At 46.2% G+C, this 21,803-nt stretch overlaps 1 protein-coding gene across 7 annotated transcripts in view; it reads left to right on the plus strand.

Moving 5' to 3' along the window:
* Positions 1-21,803, plus strand: part of ATP11A (ATPase phospholipid transporting 11A) — a 2,308,865-nt gene that overhangs the window by 1,825,603 nt on the left and 461,459 nt on the right. For all 7 annotated transcript variants that reach the window (XM_069636989.1, XM_069636990.1, XM_069636983.1 and 4 more), the window contains exons 20-22: positions 19,839-20,013; positions 21,067-21,169; positions 21,576-21,721. In XM_069636989.1, the coding sequence (XP_069493090.1) occupies positions 19,839-20,013; positions 21,067-21,169; positions 21,576-21,721 (424 nt within the window). The remainder of the gene's footprint in view (positions 1-19,838; positions 20,014-21,066; positions 21,170-21,575; positions 21,722-21,803) is intronic.

Raw genomic sequence — 21,803 nt, forward strand, 5'->3', positions numbered from 1 at the left:
CATGCATGTCTCTGAGGGTTTGTGAGAGCTCCGAGAGCACACGGCGCACAGCAGCAAGTTCAGCACAAACGTCTTTGGACGTCGCATGCAGTTCCCCCCTCAGGCTCTCGGTGCTTTTCTCCATTTGTGCTCTCAGGCTCTCGGTGCTTCTCTCCATTTCTCCCCTGAGGCTCTCACTACTTTTCTCTATTTGTGCCCTGAGTGTCTCGGTGGATGTTTCCATGGCTGCCCTGGAACCCCCGCATTCATTTGCATGGTCCTTGAGTAGCGTGGACGCTTCCTGCTGTTGCTCGATCAGCAGGTCGAGGGACTGTTGCCTCTGCTGGGCCATGGACATTTGCGGTGGTGTGACAGGGGGGCTGCTCAACACATGTTGCCTTGGCACAGGACTTGTGGGGGTTGGCCAGTCGTCGTCTTCAGGGTGCCCCTGCGTGGTTTCGTCATGGTGTAGGGGATGGAACATGCAGGGGGATTGGGAAAGGTCATGGATGGTACCTACGTCGCCAGCACTGTTTTCCGTGTCGGAGCATGCTGGCATGACAGCTGTGTCACCTATGGTGCTGCTACCACCAGAGGCAGTGCCATCAGATACGTTCTTTGGGGGGACCTGTGGTGCTGGGGTTGTGGACTTGCTGGCTGCTGGGGTGCCTGTTGCAGTCCCCTCCAGTGTGCTGCCACTTGATTCCTGCTGCTGCCGTGTCTTGATCCTTGCACCTGAGGTGGAGGCTCTTGGGACGTTGGTCCTGGCCCTCTTTGCAGGCGTGCTGGTAGGGGTGTCCTGCAGCTCGTCGTTGGTATCGGACCCTGTGGTGGAGTAAAGAGGGGCGAGCGTTAGTTATGGGTCTGTCGGATTTGGAATGGCAACGTATCAAATGCATTGGGGTGGTACATGAGGCTGATTTGGGACTGGGCCTTGGAGGTGGTCTCATTTTCGTGTGGATTGAGGATGCATTCATTTGGCTGCCTGCAGTTAGGGGGTGCATGCTGCACATGTAGGGGTTGTTTATGGCTTCTTGATTGATTTGTTTGTTCATTCTGACTTTTAGAGGGCGCTGTCAGGGCAAAGTATGTATTGCACTATGGGGTCACATGGTACTGCACATGTTCGTGGTTTGTGGATTTCGCATTGTTTCTCTTGGCCAACCTACCTGATTCTCCGGATGTCGGCACTCCTTTCTCCATCCCTCCGACTCCCTCTATGCTCTCCATTCCTATGGTGGAGGCGCAGATTTCCTCCCAGGGGGTCAACTTGATGGGCGACTCTGAACCCCCCCCGGTAGCTGTGGCGATGTTCCTGTTCGCAGAAAGTATGCTGCGTACGCGGATCCGCAGGTCGTCCCACCGCTTGCGACATTGCTGTGGCGTGCGGGGTGTTGTCCCCACCGCACTTACGCGCTGTGCCACCAGGGCCCATATGGCCTTCTTGTTGGCAAGGGCCGTCCTGGTCATTTGACTGGAGAAGACGACGGCGGAATTTTCCTGGAGGGTCTCGGTGAGCACGGTCAGTTCCTCTCGGGAGAAGTGTACCTGCCGCTTGCGGTCACACGCTTTCTTGGCTACCTTTCCCATATTTATCTTTTTTAACTGGGGTTGCTAACGGGTTGGGATGTGTGTCAGGGTCGGATTTTTTATGGTTGTGTTGGGATTCGGATTTTATAGTTGTGCGGCGTGCTGTTTCCCGTTCCGGCCACATGCTTTTACTTCCGTTTCCGTATATTTACGGTGGCCGTAATTTGCGGTGCACGCTCGTTACGGTGACCGCTCATTGCGGTGACCGCTAAAATGGGTGGCGGTATTGCACCTGGTGCAGCGTACGGCGGCGGTAAGGGCCGTTTTGGGGTCATTTCCGCCATCGCAGCCTTTCGGATTCCGCCATGGCGTAATGCTCGTGCCCGATGGGTCGTGATTGGCCGCACTTTGCTCCTTCGTGCAATGGCGGAAACGCTATTTACGCTGTTGCGGTCCGGTCAGTCACTTTCCGCCAGGGTCGTAATGAGGCCCACTGGAAGGAAGACTTGCCACTTTCTTCAAACTTGTTTTGGATAAGCTCCAGAGATACAGTTCAAATTACCCTAGATTTCACTACCATACGGTATTCACAAATGCACATTTGCTTCCAGCACATTTAAGCATTCATCCAATCTATAAATAAAAATTTTAACCCTCTAAATCCTAACAAAGCTCTTTGCTATATCCTTATGTGAGGAAGTCAACTACCGCACTCAGCAAAAAATAAATACATCTTTTGTGCATCCTTTAATGAAGATAATGATCTTTATCTTTTATTAATTCAGCTCCAAGCCATGGTCACAAAAACATTTGTTTGCATAAAGTGGGCTTTGTTGTAAACCTGCAAGACTAAGATAAATCAGCGCTGTCATCAACATACAACAATGCACTATGTCTCAGTCCATCTAAAACCGGTGGATTGGTTCTACCTGCAGATTTGTAAGGATAAAAATCAGAGACACAAATAATTATAACAGCTGGGCTATTGTACAATCTTGTCTGACTCCTTTATTCGTTCAACAGTCCGGAGACTAATAGTCCTAGGGCTTTTGTACTGCAGGTGAGTTTTCCACGTACATCAGTTGGATGAGCTGTAACAAACCATAAGGAAGAGCAATCCTATGCAGCTTGCCTCATAGGACAGTCCGATCTAAAGAACGGAAGGCTTTAGCCATGTCCAGAAAGACCAGAAACACATTTCCTCCTCTATCTTTAATATATTTCATGATGATGATATTTAACGGAAAACAATGGTCGATCGTGCTGAACACTTTCCTGAAACCTGCTTGCGATGCTGGCCATTTGTTAACAATTGCCCATTCCCCCAACCTTAAAAGCAAGCATCTTGAAAGAATTTTGCATGAAGCATCTAACAGAAAAATAGTTTGTTTGAAATGGGGGTCAGTTATTGAACCTTTTTTTAAAAAGTAGAACCATTAGGCTACTTTTCCAAGATGCAGAAACAATCTTCCTGGGCAATTGTGTTAAACACTAGGACTAACAAGGGGGCCCACCGCTCTGGGAACTATTTTAACGCTTCTGGCTTAAGGCCATCTGGACAAGCAGTCTTACAATCTTAAACTGACATCATGCATTCAGCAATCTCAGAAGTAAAGTTGACATTTTCTACCGCTCCATTAGTCATCCAAGAGATCGGTTTAAAGAGTGGCACATCTTTATATTGAATGTCTATACAATGTGCCCCCCACACAGGAAGAGAGTTTGAGCTAGCATCACTGTTGCAAAAAACCTTTGCAACCAGCTTCCAAAATGCCTTGATGTGGTTTTCACATATTGCCCTATCCAATAAGTCCCACTGTTTAACAGTAAATTCATGCTTATTCTTTTTTACACATTTTTGTAGGACTGTTTCAGAGAATAAAACTGGCCCACATTAAGGGTATCCGTTTTTACCTCCATATTCATTCCCTGTTTAATTGTTCTCCATTCTAAGTTGTGTACGATCGCACATCATTTTGCCTTTTCATTTTAACCACCATAAAATGATTTTGATGGGGAGGAGATGCGTATTGGTTGAGATAGTAAAGCTCCATTTATTTTTAATATTCCTATGTTTATATATTATATAGTAAAGGAAAAAAGCCCCCTGCTCATGAAGCAATTTGAAACCATAATCAGAAAAAGAAAACTCATACAAAACCTATTAAAAAGCCAACAGTACGAAAGGGAAACACGTGACTGTACATCATAATTTAATCACCTATTAAATACACATACAACACGAAGCCTACTATTAGCGCAACTGATGCACAGTTTGTCATGAATCACCGAATCCGCCCCTTCTGGACAACATGGTCCCTCAAACACCATAGTATTACATCCATTGTACACCCAACATGGCTGACGCCGCGGGGAAACGCACAGTCTGGTCTCCCAGTAATGCCTGTTGCTTCCTTGAACACAAACACGCCTCCACGGCTCGGCGCGTCTCAATGCTAAGCTTGTCCGTGCTCTTCGTCCCGGCAAGTTGCTACTCTGATTCCATCCATTGTCCACCTTCCCTAATCCTTTGGCTTCCTTGCGGTTAGCCTCCCCTTCCTTCCCGGTGTGCTGTTCTGTGCCGCTCCTCGTGATCTCCGTTCGCGGAGCCATGCAATTTTCTTTCATAACTTCCTGGATTCGTAGCCCTCCCTCCTGGATTGTTACCCGGTCTTGCCTGGAATCCCTCCTGGAACACTGAACGCTCCGGGCCTTTGTATCCTTCCTCAGCAGGAGCCCAAACTCACATCTATACGTTACCTGCCTGCATACTGGCGACTGAGGAGGCACGCCCCTTCATATACAAATCCCGAACTTCTAGGAAGGAGAAATCTGAGAACACAAGTCTGAGGACTCAAGAGTGTGACACAGTTAAAACACAGATGTCGCCAACAAGAGACTCAGTTGAACACTCAGCAGGATAATTTCCAAAACAAAGAATGTGTGAAACATTTATACTATTTCATCTGGGGTAGTGTATCACCAGTTGGCGAAAGAAGACATGTAGATAAAGGTTAAAAAATGCTCAACAATGAGTGTAATGCAAACAACAAGACAATTCCTGCGGGAGAACAAACAACTAACAGAAATTCATAAATAACACACTCAGACAAAAATTGGCTCAAGCTATTTGAGTTTTGACGGTGTGGGTCCCAATTCACATCAGGACTGCGGCCCAGCCATCCTCAGGACGTGATTATAGGTAAAGGCAACAAATGTTGATCCACAACATTGGTCAATGATGAACAAAAGTAGATGTATCTTGAATGGGGTCTCTTTTAGCACAAATACATTCTTCTGCATTTACCTCATTTAATGTTTCATGGCCATTTTCCGATCTTGGGAGTGAGTGCGATAACAGACCCATCAGTTGGGTTACTGACCTGTAGTGTTGAAAATAACAGGTCTCTCGTTCGAGGTTTCTAGAGCTTCACTCACATCAGTTTGAAAACGCATCATTGTAGTTCCACAGACCTGGTCACATTAGCAATTTACACCATGCACTTCTTCAACCATGAGTGCTTTAGCCACCATCTCCTTACCCAATTTTGCCATGGGAGGAAATTGAACCAGCCCCAGAGACTCCCTTTTATTTTAGGAGCATGCAACATCAGGCTTCTAACTATGGTGTGTGGGTTATGATCACTCTCAGAACTTTCCCTGATTAGAAAATCCCCAACTTTCATACAAAATAATCCACCCAACAATCGTCCATCGCTGATGCCCTGGTGCCTGATTTAAATGTAGCTTTTGCTGGACTATCTCCTTCACTCCCCATTTAGTTCTACCAATGCCTTTGAATATAATAGTTAATTATATGGTCATTTGTGTCCTTTTTTTAATTAAAGCCATCCCAGCTGGGACCACATACTTACTAGAGTTTTCTTAAGTCTTCAGTTGAGGTTACGCTGCCCCCATTTTTCACCCATAATAATTATAGTAGCCTGTCACCCAGACAGTAAGTCGGAGAGGGGGGCTGTCATCATTAACAATATTAGGGTGCCATAGGATGCAGTGGGAACCACCATGTAACAAAAATCCAGTTTACATAATATTTTGGTTGAATTTAAACATGTAGAGAGTACTGCAGTGAGAATGCCTTTGACACCAGTGCACAATGAGTAATGAACACAGATAAACCTAGATGAACCATTCAGTTATTGTGTGCTCACCTAAATGTTATACAGACCTGTCAAATTATATAAATCAGTAGACTTGTAGTAAGCACAAGTCTGAACTATTTAAGCAAGAACTACATATGATGATTCAATGTTTTAATCCTTAGTTATAACATGAATAGCGATAAAAACAGATTGATGCGCGAAAGTGCCAATGCATCTTGGACCATTGTCTGTCTTCAGGGCTCAATCTATAGAGAAAAAACAATACTAATACAAACATAAACAAGCATTGGCAATGCCAACAGTTTGGGCTTTTGTGTAGGCATGGGAAAGGCAATTGCCAAACACTGCAGTAGTGGTATTTACTGGCTATTGATGAAAGCAAGTGCAAAATGATGCAAGAACCTTGCCATCTAACAGCAGTATCTGACAAATACCTAATACCTACACACAAGCCAAAGCTGTTGGTTTTGCCGATTCTAGTTTTTAGCAGGACTTCAGTAAAGGACGACATACATAGTGCTTATAAATTGAGTGGGTGAAGGCAGAAATGGTTAAGACATTTTTATTACACCAGTAGCAGGTTTACTGCTCCAATTAAGTCATTAAATCTCAGAAGACGGCTTTGGAAAAACACTGGCAAGCACTTTGAGTGCAAAGTTTGATGGTAAACCTTGATTAAAGCAAGCTCAAGAGTTTTCATGTGGAGGTGTTTTGGGCTGGAGGTGGAACTGGGTGGGAATGGCGATAGGGATTAACATGGCAATGAGTAGTCATCGGGTGGACAAATTACCAAAAACCTACAAATTGTGTGTCCCTCCTTTTCCATTTCTCCCAACTGTACTCTAATGCAATAGTTTCAGCTTATAGTAATAGCTTAAACTAAAAAGCACTATTTACCTAAAGCGCACAACAAAGTAATGAAATGTGTTATGTCCCAGCGTAGTGGTGCTCAGCTGCAAAAGTGGTGAATCAATGCTTGAGCTGTGTGCCGCTATGTTCTCATGAGCATCCCTCGCAGGAAACATTGGGGTACATTGAAAAATTTCTGGCAGATTTGGAGCCATCTCCATGAGCCTCCATCCACGCGGGAGCGACCCTTGTAGTCTGGAAATGTGGAGCCATGATCACAATATGCCTCCTTTGAAATACTGTCTGGTTCTGGGAGTCTTTCTTTGCTAAAACACTGAGCATTTCCCCCTAAAAATAGGTGTGGGGGAAGCTGCTGTGTAAAAAAGGTGGCCTGCTACTGTTCATAATGGCAGTCTATCAGCCCAGCTCTGCCCCTATCTGTGCCTGAAGGAAGCTGGAAGGGAGTGAAGCTCAAGGTTACATGTGCAAGGATCCTGTTTACTAGAATGCCTCCCCTAAGCAAAGTGGTTTCTGTTCTACGTGTGCCCTGCCATTCTGCGCAATGCTCAAACACATAACTCTGCTGGATTGAAATGTACTATCTGTGTGTACCAAGCATGATATCGTCAATGCAGAATAAAATGACTGTGCGAGCACGGATGTGGTAAACACTGGGACCTGATTACAGGTTTGGCGGTAATGCTAACAAATGCAGTAATTTTGTTACATAAACTCTTAAATTCTGCATGCTTTTCTGTCGTGGTAATTACTACTACATACAAACATTACCATTCTGAATCTGTCTTTAAGGTTATCGAGGGCATTGCCATGCACCCATTTGTACTTGAAGGTAAGAATTTTAAACTGCATCCGAGCGGCCACTGCAACCCAATGTAGTTCCTTTCTTATGGCAGATATGTGATTTCCGGGGCACATTTTTGGCAATGCGGATGGCATCATTTTGGATCACCTGATGTTTGTGAATGCAGCTTTTGTTTGCTCCACCCAAAAGAGCATTACAGGAATCAATTCCTGGAAGAGCTGTGGCCTGTGTAAGGGCAGTACAATTGTGTTTTATCTGCCTCAAGAGCTTTAAATGATATTATGAATTAACGTGTGTACGCCCCCAATGGGGCCTCCAGATAGACACCCAGTGTTTTAATTCTTTCCTGCACAGGAATGGGACAATTCTGAATGTTGAACTTTCAGATGGAAGTTTCTTCCTGGATTGGGGGAGACCCAAATATCATAAGCTTTGTTTTACTGCTGTTAAGGCACACCCACTATAAGATAGTTTGCTAAAATAGTTTCGAGAGGATTGGGTCCTCCGACATATTCCATATCTATGACATATCTATGACAGGTAATCACCACAGCTGTGCTGCTTCGGAACATTTTCAGCATCTGCGTCCTGCGTCAATGACGTCGATATGCTGTCCTCGAGGGCCTCCATCGAGCTGACGTCACCGGATGTTATAAGTAGGACGCACGACGCCCGTAGCTTGTTCCGTTTTTTCCGCGAACGTGTTCGCTTCGGAGATCTCGGCGCACCTCGGTTCTTCTGAGTTCTATTCTTTCGGTTCTTCGAACCTGTTCGTTTGTGAAGATTTCCATGATGTCTTCGTCTTCTTGAAACCCCGATGCGGGGTAGAAGTGTCGGGACTGCGGTTCCAAGATGTCGCTGACGGACCTGCACAACGCCTGCATCTGGTGCCTCGGTGAGGACCACGCCACAGACGATTGTGACGAGTGCCAGTCGTTAACATCGAAGGCCTTGCCGGAGCGTAAGAAGAAGCTTTCTGTCGGTAAGGTGTCCAAGCCCCGGAAGTTGAAATCCACGGGGCTTTCGACTGACGATTCGAGGGGCGACTCTCTGCATCGTCGGTGTGAGTCCAGGGGGTCTCCGTCCCGGAGTGGGTCCTGTCATTCCTCTGCCTCTTCTAGGCACTCACGGAAGCGCCGTCACTGGTCGCCTTCCCCGTCCTCTTCCGAGGACTCCGCCCGTCGGCGGGTTGCTTGTCCCAACAAGCATTCCACTCCTGCGGAATGGGATTCATTTCATAAGGAGATGATGGCGATTTTTCAGTTGCAGGGCTCCATTCCGTCCCCGCCGTCGAAAGATGCTGGCAGGGAACGTGCTAGAGACACCGTTCGCACGCCTTCGGGCTCAAGCGGTCGTTGCGATTACTGGGTACCTTCGAGGTCCCGGTCGGACAAGGTGGATCGCACTAGCCATGCCCGCTCCAGGTCCCGGTCCTCAACGCTCTCGAGACCGTCGGAGCCTGTGAGGTCTTCGAAGAAGACACCGATGCTTTTGGCGCTGAGGCCATCGAAGGACTCTCTCGAGGCTCCGCCTCCGAGGAAGCAGTCAACGCCATCAGCGCCCAGGCTGTCGAAGGACACGCTCGGGGCTCTGCCTTCGAGGCCTGTGTCGATGCCGTCGGCGCCACGCTCAACGCTGATTCTGTCAATGCCCTCAATGCCTTTCGAGGAGGCTTTATCGGAGGTGCCCCGGAGACAAGTGGAAACTCTGAGAAAGGCCCTGCAGAAGTCAGTGAGGCCTGTATTTGAGCCTTTTTCTGTGCCCTCATCCAGGGATTTATTCAAGCCTCTGGATAACATCTCTGAGGTGGATGAAGGGTCTGATGAAGGTATGGTTCCTGAAGATGTTACTGACGAACTCATGTCTGGGCATAGCCAGCTAGAAGACCTGCATCATTCCTTGCAGGACGCCAGTGGTTTGGACACCTCTCCGGAGGTTGAGTTCGGTAGGCCTGAGCCTGGCACGCACGCAGAGTCCTGAAACTATTGCATTAGAGGCCTTATGTCGAGGGTGACAGAATACTTGGGGTGGTCTGCGCCACCTGTGGATTTTCTGCAGGATGACCTGACGGATATCCTTGACCAAGGTCCACCAACTGACCCGGGACTGCCATTCCATATGGCCTTGCAAAGAAGGGTGGCAGCAGCTTGGACTTCTCCAGAGAGTCTCCCAGCATTGAGCAAGTCTTTGCCGAAGAAATACCGTCCAGCCAGTAGCGACCCCAGCTACTTGACTACGCACCCCACTCCGGAGAGTTTGGTGGTGCAGGCGGCTACGGCCCCGGCAAAACAGGCATTGTACCCTACCATCCCTCCTGATAGGGACGACAAGCGTTTTGATGGCTGGTTGAAGAAAGTGTTTTCTTCAGGGGGTATGGCTTTACAGGCAGCCAACTCCGTGTGTGCCTTAGCACGTTTCACTCATACTCTGGAATTGTGTCTTTGGCGGCTGAACATATTCCCGAAGGGGAGGAACAGGATGGCTTTCTTGCTCTTGTTCGATGCCATGTGTGAATCCGTTCAGTCGGGTCTGGACATGGCAGATTGCCTCAGCCGTTCCATGGCGGCGAGCACCGTAATGCGCAGATTTGTGTCGTTGCGGAAGTCAGGGTTTGCTCCTGATTTACAAGCCTGGCTTCTCAACATGCCCTTTGATGGTGAACATCTTTTTGGCAGCAAGGCTGACGAGAGCCTTGAGAGGTTGGAGACCTCCAAAGCTGCAGCAAAGTCGTTGAGCACTGCAGGTCGCCAACCTCTGCCTTTTCGTCCTGGGGGACAGCAATGGAGGGGAGGTTCCTTCCGATATTACTCATCCTTTGGTAGATGGATCGAGAGGAGCTGCAAGTCAAAGGGGCCACCGTAGGAGTACCAGAGGTGGAAAACAAGCTACTAGAGGTGCCAAGGCCGCTTGGGCAGTTGCCTCTTTACCCTCAGGCACTGCCGCAGCCGCTTCAGCTCAATCATGAGGCCATGTCCCATGGTTCGCCGGTGTCATGATGCCTACCCCCGGGCATCCGGACCAAGCCCATCAGGTTCGGGAGCAGGTATCCAGGTGCTTACTAAAAGCCCAGCAGCCCCGGCTAGGGGCTGTCTGGGTAAAGTCCTGGCGCCATAGGCGCCAGGCTCATGTACATTACTTACCTCATGCAGACCATGCTGCAATGAAGTCAAGCCAACGTGAGGCCTGAATGGGACTACTTTACTTCAGGGACTATTTTTTTACTCGGGTGTGGTTCTGGGGGAACTTCTTACCTGGGACTACTTTGAAGGCTATTTAATCCACGCCCGAACAGCAGCACATGCTTCGCGTTTTTCTGCATCCAGCAGCGTAACGCTCACCGTGCCTGCAGTCAGCATCCAGTCTTCTGCCACACCCGCCTCGAATCCAGAGCTCCTAGAAAAAGAGGAAAGAAGAAGGAAAGGTTAGAACACGGACATTATTTTAATTCCTTACCTGATTCCGGATCCATCACGTCTTCGAACTTGGAAAGGACATTATTTCTGCACGCGTCGCATCGCCAGCTGCAGCGCCGCGCCATACTCACCAGTCCTCACAGCATTTTTCGTTTCGGCGCTGCCTTCATCATTTTCCTCGCCGAACTCCAGCATCTAGGGGACAAAAGAAATATAAGGTGAGCCGAGAGAGCCAACAAATACAATCTCTTTTTACCACCATAGGCTTACCTGATTTACCACCGGAGGCATTATTCTTTAACATCCCGCAACTTCTTACGCCGCACCTGTAAGGAGAGAGAAAACAACAAGTTACATACACGCATCTTTTACCGGACAGTGTTGGGTAATACAGACTCTTACCTGAACGCCATCAGCTGCCACAAGACAATCTTCTCTTGGACCCAGCTGCAACACAAAAAGGGAATGGGACAAGAGTGAAAATAGGACATATTGAACTCTTTGGACTTTATACTTATGGGTTCTCGCCAGGAACCTCGGAGTCAATATTCATCCGGAAGTCTTCCAACGCCTTCGAACCAGTGAAGTAACTGGTATCTACGAGCCCCTGCATTCCACGCAGGATGGAGAGCTCATCATTCAAAAACATAAGGAGAATAAGTCTACGGGTCAAGCAGACGAGATTAGGCGGGCCAGTCCAGTCTGTCATCTCTGCACTACGCTTCACGTTGAAGGAGACTGCAGCTGTCCGGGTCCGATCGACGCCCCTGTGGGAGCCAGGTGAGCGTAACAGCCGGTTGGGGGAAGGCTGGTGCAGCATCTTGTAGAATGGCGTGCCATTACTTCAGATGTGTGGGTTCTGGAGATCATAGCCCACGGCTACTGTCTTCCTCTCCGGCAGAGGCCTCAAGACAATCCACGAGGAATCTCTCTTTGGAGGTTCCGGATCCGCTCCTTGAGCAGGAAATAAAATCCCTGTTGGAGAAAGGCGCCATAGAACTGGTGCCTGTAGCGGAGAGGAACAAGGGATGGTATTCCCCTTATTTTTCAATTTCGAAGAAAGACGGAGGGTTGAGACCCATCATGGACATGCGTGGTTTGAACAAGCTCCTCAGAAAGGACAAGTTCAAGATGGTTACTCTCTCTCAAGTCCTCCAGGCCCTTCAATTTCAGGACTGGTTGGTGTCTCTCAACCTCAAGGACGCTTACTTTCATGTGCCGATTCATCCCAAGCACAAGAAGTACCTGAGGTTCGCGGTTGGCGACTCGCACTTTCAGTTTCGGGTCCTGCCGTTCGGATTGACCTCCGCCCAAGGGTTTTCACCAAGCTCATGGTGGTGGTGGCAGCATATCTCAGGAAAGGGGGGATTCACGTCTACCCCTACCCGGACAATTGGTTGCTCAGGGCGCTCTCTCCCAAGCAAGTCCTGGATCATCCGTCAGTCACCTGCCACTCCCTTCACAAGCTGGGCTTCTCCCTCAATTTAGAGAAGTCCCACTTGACGCCAACTAAGCGGCTTCAGTACATCGGAGCAGTGCTTGACACGTCCCTGGGGCAGTGTTTCCCTCCCCAGGGGAGGGCTCATCACATTCAGCAGATAGTGCACAAGTTTCAACATGCCCAGAGTCTCCCAGCGTTCGAGTTCGAGGTTGCTCGTCCTCATGGCATCCTTAATTCTTCTGGTGCCAGAGGCCATGTTGCGGATGAGATCTCTAAAATGGGCTCTCAAGATGCAGTGGTCACAGTCCTCCGGCCGGATGTCAGACCCCGTTCAGGTGCCGCCCTCGGTCGCCCAGGACCTTCTGTGGTGGGCTGTCGAAGGCAATCTGATGAAGGGGGCTCCATTTTGGCTACCCTGGCCGGAGGTGACGATCGTGACGGACGCATACCTCACGGGATGGGGAGCTCATACCAACGAGTTGACAGTCAGCGGTCGTTGGTCTCCATCAGAGTCCAGACTCCACATCAATCTGTTGGAGCTGAGGGCCGTCTGGCTTGCCCTGTAGGCTTTTATTCCAACTGCGAGGGAAGAATGTCCTGATTCTGACGGACAACACAGTGGCCATGCACTACCTCAACAAAAAGGGGAAGGCAGGGTCACTGGATTAAACCAAGGGTTTTGACAAGGATCCTCTCTAACAGTTTTCCGCTTCATAGAAGTTATCTGATCCATCATATCGGTCACAATATCTTTGAGGTAGAAAGTATATTAGTTGGATCTGAGTCCGAAGTAGATTCCATAACTTTTTTAATACAACTCAAAAGAGCACATGCTTTGATTTTCTTAAAATTCATATTGAAACTCTTAGATGTAACTGTGTCATATGTCTTACTTTCTTTATAGACATAATGGCTGTGCACATAAAAATGTTATTTGTTTTCATTTCAATACACATTGGTTATAAAAGGGCATGATTCTACACCTCTATCATTTTGATGCGGACAAACTGATTAGAAAATGATTCTACCCTTTGGAATGTGTAAGGAAGGCATGGTATCAAACAGTAAGACAGACCCAAGTGATCACAGTTCAAGGGAGTTTATTGAACTTCAGTTGGGTTTTAAAAACGCCTATCTAATCCTAAATCTAAAAATGGGAGCAAGCTACGACCATCAAATAATACAGTCCTTGTAGAGCCTTATAAAAAAAGGGCCTATACTAACGAACCTATTGCCAATCCTTACTTCTAAATATGAATAGTGTGGAAAACAATATTATGCAAAAGTAAAGTGTTAATGAAATGATATGTCAGGATATTCAAGCCATTGGCTTCCCTTCCCCATGTTTTCAGCACAGGATAAAGGGGCATACCCGAGCTTAGCACAATCTCTGGCTTCTCTAGCATGAGGATGCAGTTCAAAATATCAACATCAGGGTCTTCTGCACCATTGTCTTTTGCCATTCAAAGTCTCGTATTTCAGACGACCTGATGCAACACAACAAACATTAAAGTTCCTTTCTTCATAAAATTTCACATGTACAACATCTTGGGCGATCTACCTCAACGCAAAATCTTCAATTGGTCTCGCTCTGCCCGGCTCGGACCAAATTAATCTACTTTTCCAAACTTTCTTTACTTCAACAAAATCAAAGACTTTCGACTGTGCGTGGGATTTTGCTCGACCCGTCGCATAACCACTTTGATTCACAATTACTTGTTCTCTTCTTGATGTAACCTTTTTCTCACTTTCACTTGTATCACTTCTCAGCTGGATACCTTATAGAGACATTTGATTGTGCACCCTCGCTGTGCTGGACCACCCTGTCAAAGGTATTGCTTTAAAGGTTCAATCACTCACCGGCAGTTCAACTTTACTTCCATCTCTTATCACACACATTTTAAAAATGTTTGTTCCAGTGCTCGCCATACAATGTTGCTGCTTGCAACCTTGGCTTCAACACAGACCGGTCATATATCGGTCTCCCCAACTCACCGGCTGTGTTGATTTCCCTGACGCTGCTTTGTTCTTGGAGCCAAGGATGGTACCGCAGCGGCTGCTGCTTCTCCCCGCCTTGATTATTGACGCGTGAGGGCCCCAGGTGTATCTGACGCACAATGCAGGTTTCTTCAGTCTGGTTTCCTGGTCTTACGCTTTCTATTCTCAAGGGTTCTGGAAAGCAACGTTTCCCTGTTGAAAAGTTCAAGGGAATTTCCCTCCTTGCGATCCCCTTCTGTTTTGCCGTCTTTATTCTCTCGTTTAGCTGCTGTCTCGAAACTGCTCTTTCCTCATGTGCTTTGCCTCGCTCAGTGTGCTCTCCGGCTCCACCTTTTATCCGTGTGGGGAAGCTTAATAGAAGTCAGGTGTATGTGATGGTCAGTAATTGCCTGACCATTGTATTGGGACACATCAGATATACAGCTGGGGTGTTAGTCTGTTTTCTCCCATAGCGGGCTGTCCGTGTGAAAGTGTTTCGGTTGTAAGGAGGTTGGGGGGGTTAGGATTCCTAAATATCCAACCTGGTAGGATGGGGAAAAGGTGTTACAGAAAAGGGATACCGCGCCTTACCGTCGGGTGTCCTACTCCCACCCCCCAAAGACCCCTCACCCAGGTGATCCTCCTGCACTGGTCCACCCCCAAGAACTGGATCCAAAAGCGATGGCCGTGTCCTGGCCACCTGGATGGCAAATCCCCGGCACTAGCGGGTGAGAAACCTTCTGGTTTCTGGGGCGAAGTCTAAAAGTCCCGTCAGGAATTGTCGGTAAATGTCATCAGGAGTGAACCCGGCAGAGGGAAGCCGACAACCAAGGGCAAAGTCCCATAATGATCTGTGTTTTGTAAAGTTTGCAAGAGAGAACCCTGGCGGAGGGAGGCTAACGATAAGGGCCGAGGCCTGACGTCCCTATGAACAGTGTGTTACGAAATTTGGCGAGAGTGAACCAAATCGAGGGAAGTTCACATTACATTGTTTGAAAAGACATTACGATTTGTGAAAGCAGAAAGCATTGCAAGACAAGGGGAAGTGAAGCATCCCCCTTGTCAATTGGGGTCTGAGCCTGGCCGAGGGAGGTCCAGGGGTGGAAAGTTAAGCAAAGTTTACTGAGAAAGGAACTGTCTTGTTAATTTATTGAATACGACTTCTGAGGGGTTTGCGCCCAGAAAAGGTGGACCAAGGGGTGAAGCCATCACGCTAAGTGGTCGCAGAACCGAACTTTGTGTGTGTTTGTTGAGAGTATTAGGCCTCGAAGGCAAGCGACTTTTATTAAAAAGAGACTTAAGCATTGGAGAACCCGATAGCTGATAGGTAACTGTTAGTTTGTGCTGGGAAGGCTCAAGCGTGTGCTGTGGTCCAAGTTCCCATCTTGTCCCGTGCTAAAAATGTGGGGAAGGGCTCAAGGCCATCACATCCTGACTTATTCTTTATGAACACTTCTTTCTTTTTTGAACCCTTATCCCACATTCTTAGTGTAATTAGTTGTATGGAATTGGCAATAGGTTTTTCTTCGTATAGGCCCTTTTATTTTGACACAAAGCCACAAGGACTGGTTTATTTTTCATTTGATGGTCGACGCTTGCTCCCATCTTAGATTTAGGTTAGGTGTTTTTCCAACCTGCACTTAGTTTATTAAACCCCCTTGGACTGTGATCACATGTGTCTGTCTTTACTGTTGTCACATGAGTTCCTTGTAGTATGATGTAGTATGAAAGTGGACAGTGTTTGTGGGGTGGAGGGATCTGGGGGAAGGAGAGTGTCTGCGTATGTGTTTCGGAGTGTTTTTGTATGTAAAGGGGCGGTGGAGTAACTTTGCTGAAAATGTTGGGGGGGACATGACAACTGAAGGACATGGGCGGGGTGGAGGATCGGCGGATGGTGGCTGAGAGATAACACAAAACTACTACACCACAAGAGTCCCTTGCCGATGCTCTGTTATAACTTTCATAAGACTGGTGGCATATCTTTACAATTCAATTCTAAAGACACCAGTCTTCTGAAACTTATAACGCCAGAGTGGGTTTTTAGAATTCACTGTATTGATATACCTCTAACTCAGACCTTCAAGGCCATGAACTGCATGCCCCCGCAAGAGTTACTGACTGATGAGGATGCCAGTACAAAATCTCATGACAGCCGCTGACACAGTAAGAAAGGGCTGGAATGGCTGCCCCAAAATGCCAAGTATAACCAATTAATAACACATATCATGCTTGCTTTAGCAAGATGCCCAGAATAAAGTAATGTCAAAGTAAGGGCTAGAATTGCTGCCCCAAAAAGGACAATACAGCTATGTAATATGTCATATTTGCCTTCTTGATACCCATAAACAAATACCATGCCTGCCAAGCGCCTCTCGCGCAGACATATACATACATACATACACACACAAAATACATACCCATTCACCATGGACGGCATCAGGGCCTTGGTTTTACCAGGCGTCCTTAGCGGGTCCCGCGAGCAGCCCTCGTAATGAGGCGGTAGAGGGTTAACGGGGCTGGCAGCTCTACTGGCACCGTTAACCCTCTACCGCCTTCCTCGTAATGAGGCCCAATGTTTTGTTATATTATTACTGGCATCATGGGCAAAGCAAACATGACTATTTTCTAATGTGGGCATACTGGCATATATAGGTGCAGCAGAAGGTACATGTTTGGGCACAATCAGTTTGAAAATGTTTTTTTACACATGCATAGTACTGGCATACAGTGGGCAAAGTCATTATGAAAATGTGTTTGAAAATGCTAATGTGCATTTATGATGACTTGGCCTCTAATCTACTTTTTTTATTTCTCACCCTACAAAACTGATTGTAAACTGTCTGAGTTTTTACATAATCTATCACAGAAAGTGTACTGTAAAACTCACCATTTTAATCCCCTATTCAAAAAAGATTCTCGGGGGAGTACCCCTCTGGACCCACCTTAGTTGGTTTGCTCTCTCTCGCTATGCTCAGTAGCTCCTACGGATTCAGCTGGGGGCAGAATAAGCCCAGTTCCCTCTTCAGGCTCACCTTAGCGTGAGCCCTGCGAAATTAGCTCAAGGCCCCACTTGTTGCACAATCCTGGCTGTGCCCCTGGTGAGTTTGGGTGAAAGATGCATTTAATTGGTCAAAGGGAAGGTGTAATACTTATTCAGCCTCCTGGGCTCAGGGTAGGGATCAACAGCGCAATAGGTTCACTCATTATCAGCTTTTAAAACTGCCATCCAGCACCCTCAAAAGTTTGTGGCTGGCCCCACCCCTGCCTGCATTATTCATTTCCCCTCATTCAAAGCACTGGAGTGTGGTGTACATACTTTGCAAAAGGATATGGTCCCGGCTGTGAAAAGTCTTGATACTATCCCGCTTGCAAGCTCTGTACAGACTATTGTAGGTGCAAGTGGTTTACACACTGTGTACACTACTCCAAGCGGGAACTATGTGCAATCTACCCCAAGTGTGAACTATGCACAGATGATTCCATCTATGAGCTCAGTACAAACTGTCATGTTCGAGCGGTATTTTTAAAAACAGGTGTTAGCTATTGTACACTGTTTATCCAGATGGGTGCAGTGTACTAATCACTACAAGCGTTGGCTCTTGACAAACCTGCTATCCAATGTTCACTGCCACCTGACCTGTGTTCAAATGACCCCAAGTTTGAACTCTGTTCACACATTGTCCAAATGTGACACCTCACTTGGGTTATCTGGGGCCCGCAGCTCCCCAACACATACAAACACAATTTGAAAAAGAAAACTTGCCTCTGCTCTGCTTTTGAGTGACGGGCTGCATCTCAAGTTACTACCTAGCTAGCTAGCCTTGCGCGCACACACCAACAAACAGACCAGGAAGCTCAATGGGCATCCTACTTCCTGTCTGTGTCTCACAAGTGCAAAGCCAGAAAGCGACGCTCAGAGACTGTACCATGCGGAAGTGCTGCAGTGCTGACAGCATGATGACAGTGCCAGCGCAGAGCCCTGCACCACCCAGTCCAGCACCCTGGGCCAGCCAGGGTGAAGAACGGAGTCGTGCAGGTCATCCGGCCCTGAACATGCTTCACTGTGGCCACCTGCAATCATCAATTATGTAATGAGACAGCGCAAGCCTGGCTGGGTGACCCAGCCAGGCTTGCGCTGTCAAATTACATTATTGATTATTGCAACGCCCCAGACCCCTGCCAAAAGATGGTGGGGACAAAAAGCCATGTCACAATAGTTGGGGGGTTTGGGGGACAAACCCCCTGTCCCCCCCTATAATTACGCCCATGTAAGGGGGTCCCAGGGAAAAGGTGTGTGAGTACGAGGCAGAGTTGGAGGAGAGGTTGAAGGAGGTTCAGGGGTGATACCCCTGATTTCAAAGGGCGGAGGGGGAGAAATTCAAGTATTTAGAATATTAAAGGCTGCGCAAAATCACCCAAAAAAATCTGTCTTTTTGCTGCCTTTAATATTATGTTATATATATATATAACATTGCAAAATGTTGAAAGTGCAAGCTAAAACCAAATTGAAGTGGTCCGAGGCACTTGCTAATGACCGTTTTAGCATAAAAATAATTCAAAGGTTTTTGCTGGTTAGCATCTGTCTAGATGAGTTCAATATCCTTTATGAATTATGCTTTGTCAGTGGATTAACCTGGTTTGACTCTTGCTTGGGACTGAATGGGATTGAGTTACATGTACCTGCTTTTAATGAGCACACGTGAAGCACTTTCTAGCCAGTATGGTCTACCAAAGTTGATTGTTACCACAGCTCTACCTTTCAGAATGTTAATGCCAATAGGGTACTTCATTTTTGGAGCTATCGCACTCCGAACACAATAGGCTCAGAGTGCAAATGAGTTTTTAAAAAAAGAAATGGAAGAAAATAATTGCTGCCATGTGAACTAGAGAAGCTCCTTTTTCAAATCAGAAAGATCAGACCCCCAAACCCCTGTCCCCCATCCCCATTGTATTTCCTTGATGGTAGATGCATGACCCAGCAGGAGAAGCAGGAAAATAGAGGCAAAATGCACTGGTACGAATTAGGGTATAAAGTTGTGTGAGGCAAACCAGGGCCATGGAGATTTACAGATGTGGGAGCAGCATGCTGAAACCCACAATTCGGGCTTCTTTCTATCTGAGCCCTGTGATTGTGACTTGCCAATCGGGCGCTAATGAAACCTGTCCTAGCGGCGCTCTCATGCTGCAACTAGCTATGCATTTTCCTCTGCTTACTAGTTTCTGGTAAGAGTGGTACCTACTTGGTTTGATAGTTATTATTTTTGGTGGCACTCAGAGGCAGCAAATAGGATGATGGCAAAAGTTTAGAGTATATTTCTGTCTGTGGTTGGCTCATGTCAGAGGGTGCTGGGTGAGGGTTTATATTATGTGACTTGCTCTGAAATTCAAATGTATGGCTTCCCAAAGTACTAGCATAGGGGAAGCCTTGTTAAAAGAACACCACCAAAGGGGCCCATGTCATAATGTTGACCTGTTGAATATGCACATATAACATTATCTTCAACAGAACTTGTGTTTTATTTGATAGTGTTAATCCTTTAGAGATGTTGGTTTCAATACAGCAGAATACAATTTGATTATAATGTTTTACTTCTCGATTAATTATTCTACACGCTTATTTGGCCTCTTATCGTTTACTGAAAGAAAATCCTGGGAACGCAGACCACAAATGTACTAATTCAAGCAATATTTGTGTCTTTTAGGTTCTCAACTGATATGCAAGATTACGGTTTAATAATTGACGGGGCAGCATTATCTTTGATTATGAAATCCAGAGAAGGTGGCAGCTCAAGCAACTATCGAGAATGTTTCCTTGAGATCTGCAGGAACTGCAGTGCTGTGCTGTGCTGTCGAATGGCTCCTCTACAGAAAGCTCAGGTGTTTAATCCTCAATTTAAAACCTATGAGTTATTGAACATTGGTCATGTGACATGACCTTGGCAATTGCAAACCTTTACTCAGATTTGGGCAATCAAAAATATAGATCAAAAGTTCTTTAAAACCGACAGATGTAGGTCCTCAGGGATGCAGTCCGACCCAAACTTCACCCAGTTCAATCTGCCTCTATCTGGACCATAAAAGGTCCCCTCTGCTGGACTCTAAGCTCTCGACTGCCCAAAGTAATGTCCAACAGATTCAAACCTTCTACAGTACCAGTTTCTCCTTAGCAATTGGAACCCCAGGGGAAAGGGAGGGGTGGGGTGTTTAGGGGGGGCTTTTGATGCGATACTCTCTTCGCTGTCACTATCTTCCTTCTTTAAAACTCTGCTCTATTTTCTTTGAACCCTACGATTTAAAATGTGAAAAGTTTTATACTTGTGATCTAAATGTTCATTTAGCTTATGCCACAATGTTGTTGTACTTAACGATCGCAATAAATAAATATTTCAAACAAAAAAAAAACAGATGAAAGTGTGAACCAAGCTTGAATGGGCTGTATGATGTATGCACGTGACGATCATAGTTTTCGTAAATGTTAAGTTACTTTCAAATGTGTTTTATGCTAACCAAATTCTAAATTCTATCGTTGATTTTTGTTATATCATGTTCACATTGCCATTTGTTTGTTCTATGTCTTGTAAAGTTCAAGTAAAGAGGCTATTTGTTAGGAACAACAGAAACTCTTTCAATAGTTGTCTACTGCAAATCGAAGAACTAGGGAGAATGTAAAAGGTGGTTCCTATTGGGGATTTGAAAGTGGTTTTGTAGGTTTAACAATGTTTTCAGATTGTGTTTATGGTGTGTTTTCAGTGATTTCTCGAAGAGATCATGAACTTCATTGTTCTTTGTTCATAGTATAGTTATGTGTACCTCAGCATTGCATTCATTGTCATAGTTCGTTTTTTTTAGCCAAAAATACTGTTAAACACAACTTTTGCTGATTTAGCGATAATTTAAGATTGATCATGCAAAATCATCATTCTTTTCCAGATTGTAAAATTGATCAAAGCGTCAAAGGAGCGCCCAATTACCCTAGCCATCGGTGATGGGGCAAATGATGTCAGCATGATTCTAGAAGCACATGTTGGGATAGGTAAGTATTTATAAAACATCAATAAGTTCAGCAGTTTGGAACAAATTCAGAAAAACGCTCAGATTTGTTGGTCATGGGTTAGTAAGACTTCAAAGGGTAGCTTGCATTTATATGCACTATATAGTTAAAGTAATACTAGTTTTCAAGAGCCTGACCCCATTTATTATTGCTGCGGAAAGACTGACTTTCAAGTGACTGCTATACATTGCCTTTGTACTCTCTGTGAAAACGTCTTCTCTTTATTATGTAATCCGAACTTTCCTGAGGTTGTTCTTTAATGCCACTCTACACATAACATGTAATGCTTCAATGTGAATACCTTGTTTTCAGACAGTTTAATATTTTGGATGAGGAGAGAAGCATGGAGTTTTCATTTATTACATTGACATAATTTATTTTCTTGCAGGTGTCATTGGAAAAGAAGGCCGCCAAGCTGCAAGAAACAGTGATTATGCAATTCCTAAATTTAAGCATTTGAAGAAGATGCTTCTCGTTCATGGGCACTTTTATTATGTTAGGATATCCGAGCTCGTCCAGTATTTCTTTTATAAGGTAGGAGCTTACAGTCATCATTGCTTGCGTTTCAATATTGAACTGATGGCCTCTTGTTCTGATACTTTATTTGACTTTGTAA

Source organism: Ambystoma mexicanum, chromosome 7p (genome assembly GCF_040938575.1).
Source record: "Ambystoma mexicanum isolate Mex_15411 chromosome 7p, UKY_AmexF1_1, whole genome shotgun sequence".
NCBI lineage: Eukaryota > Metazoa > Chordata > Amphibia > Caudata > Ambystomatidae > Ambystoma > Ambystoma mexicanum.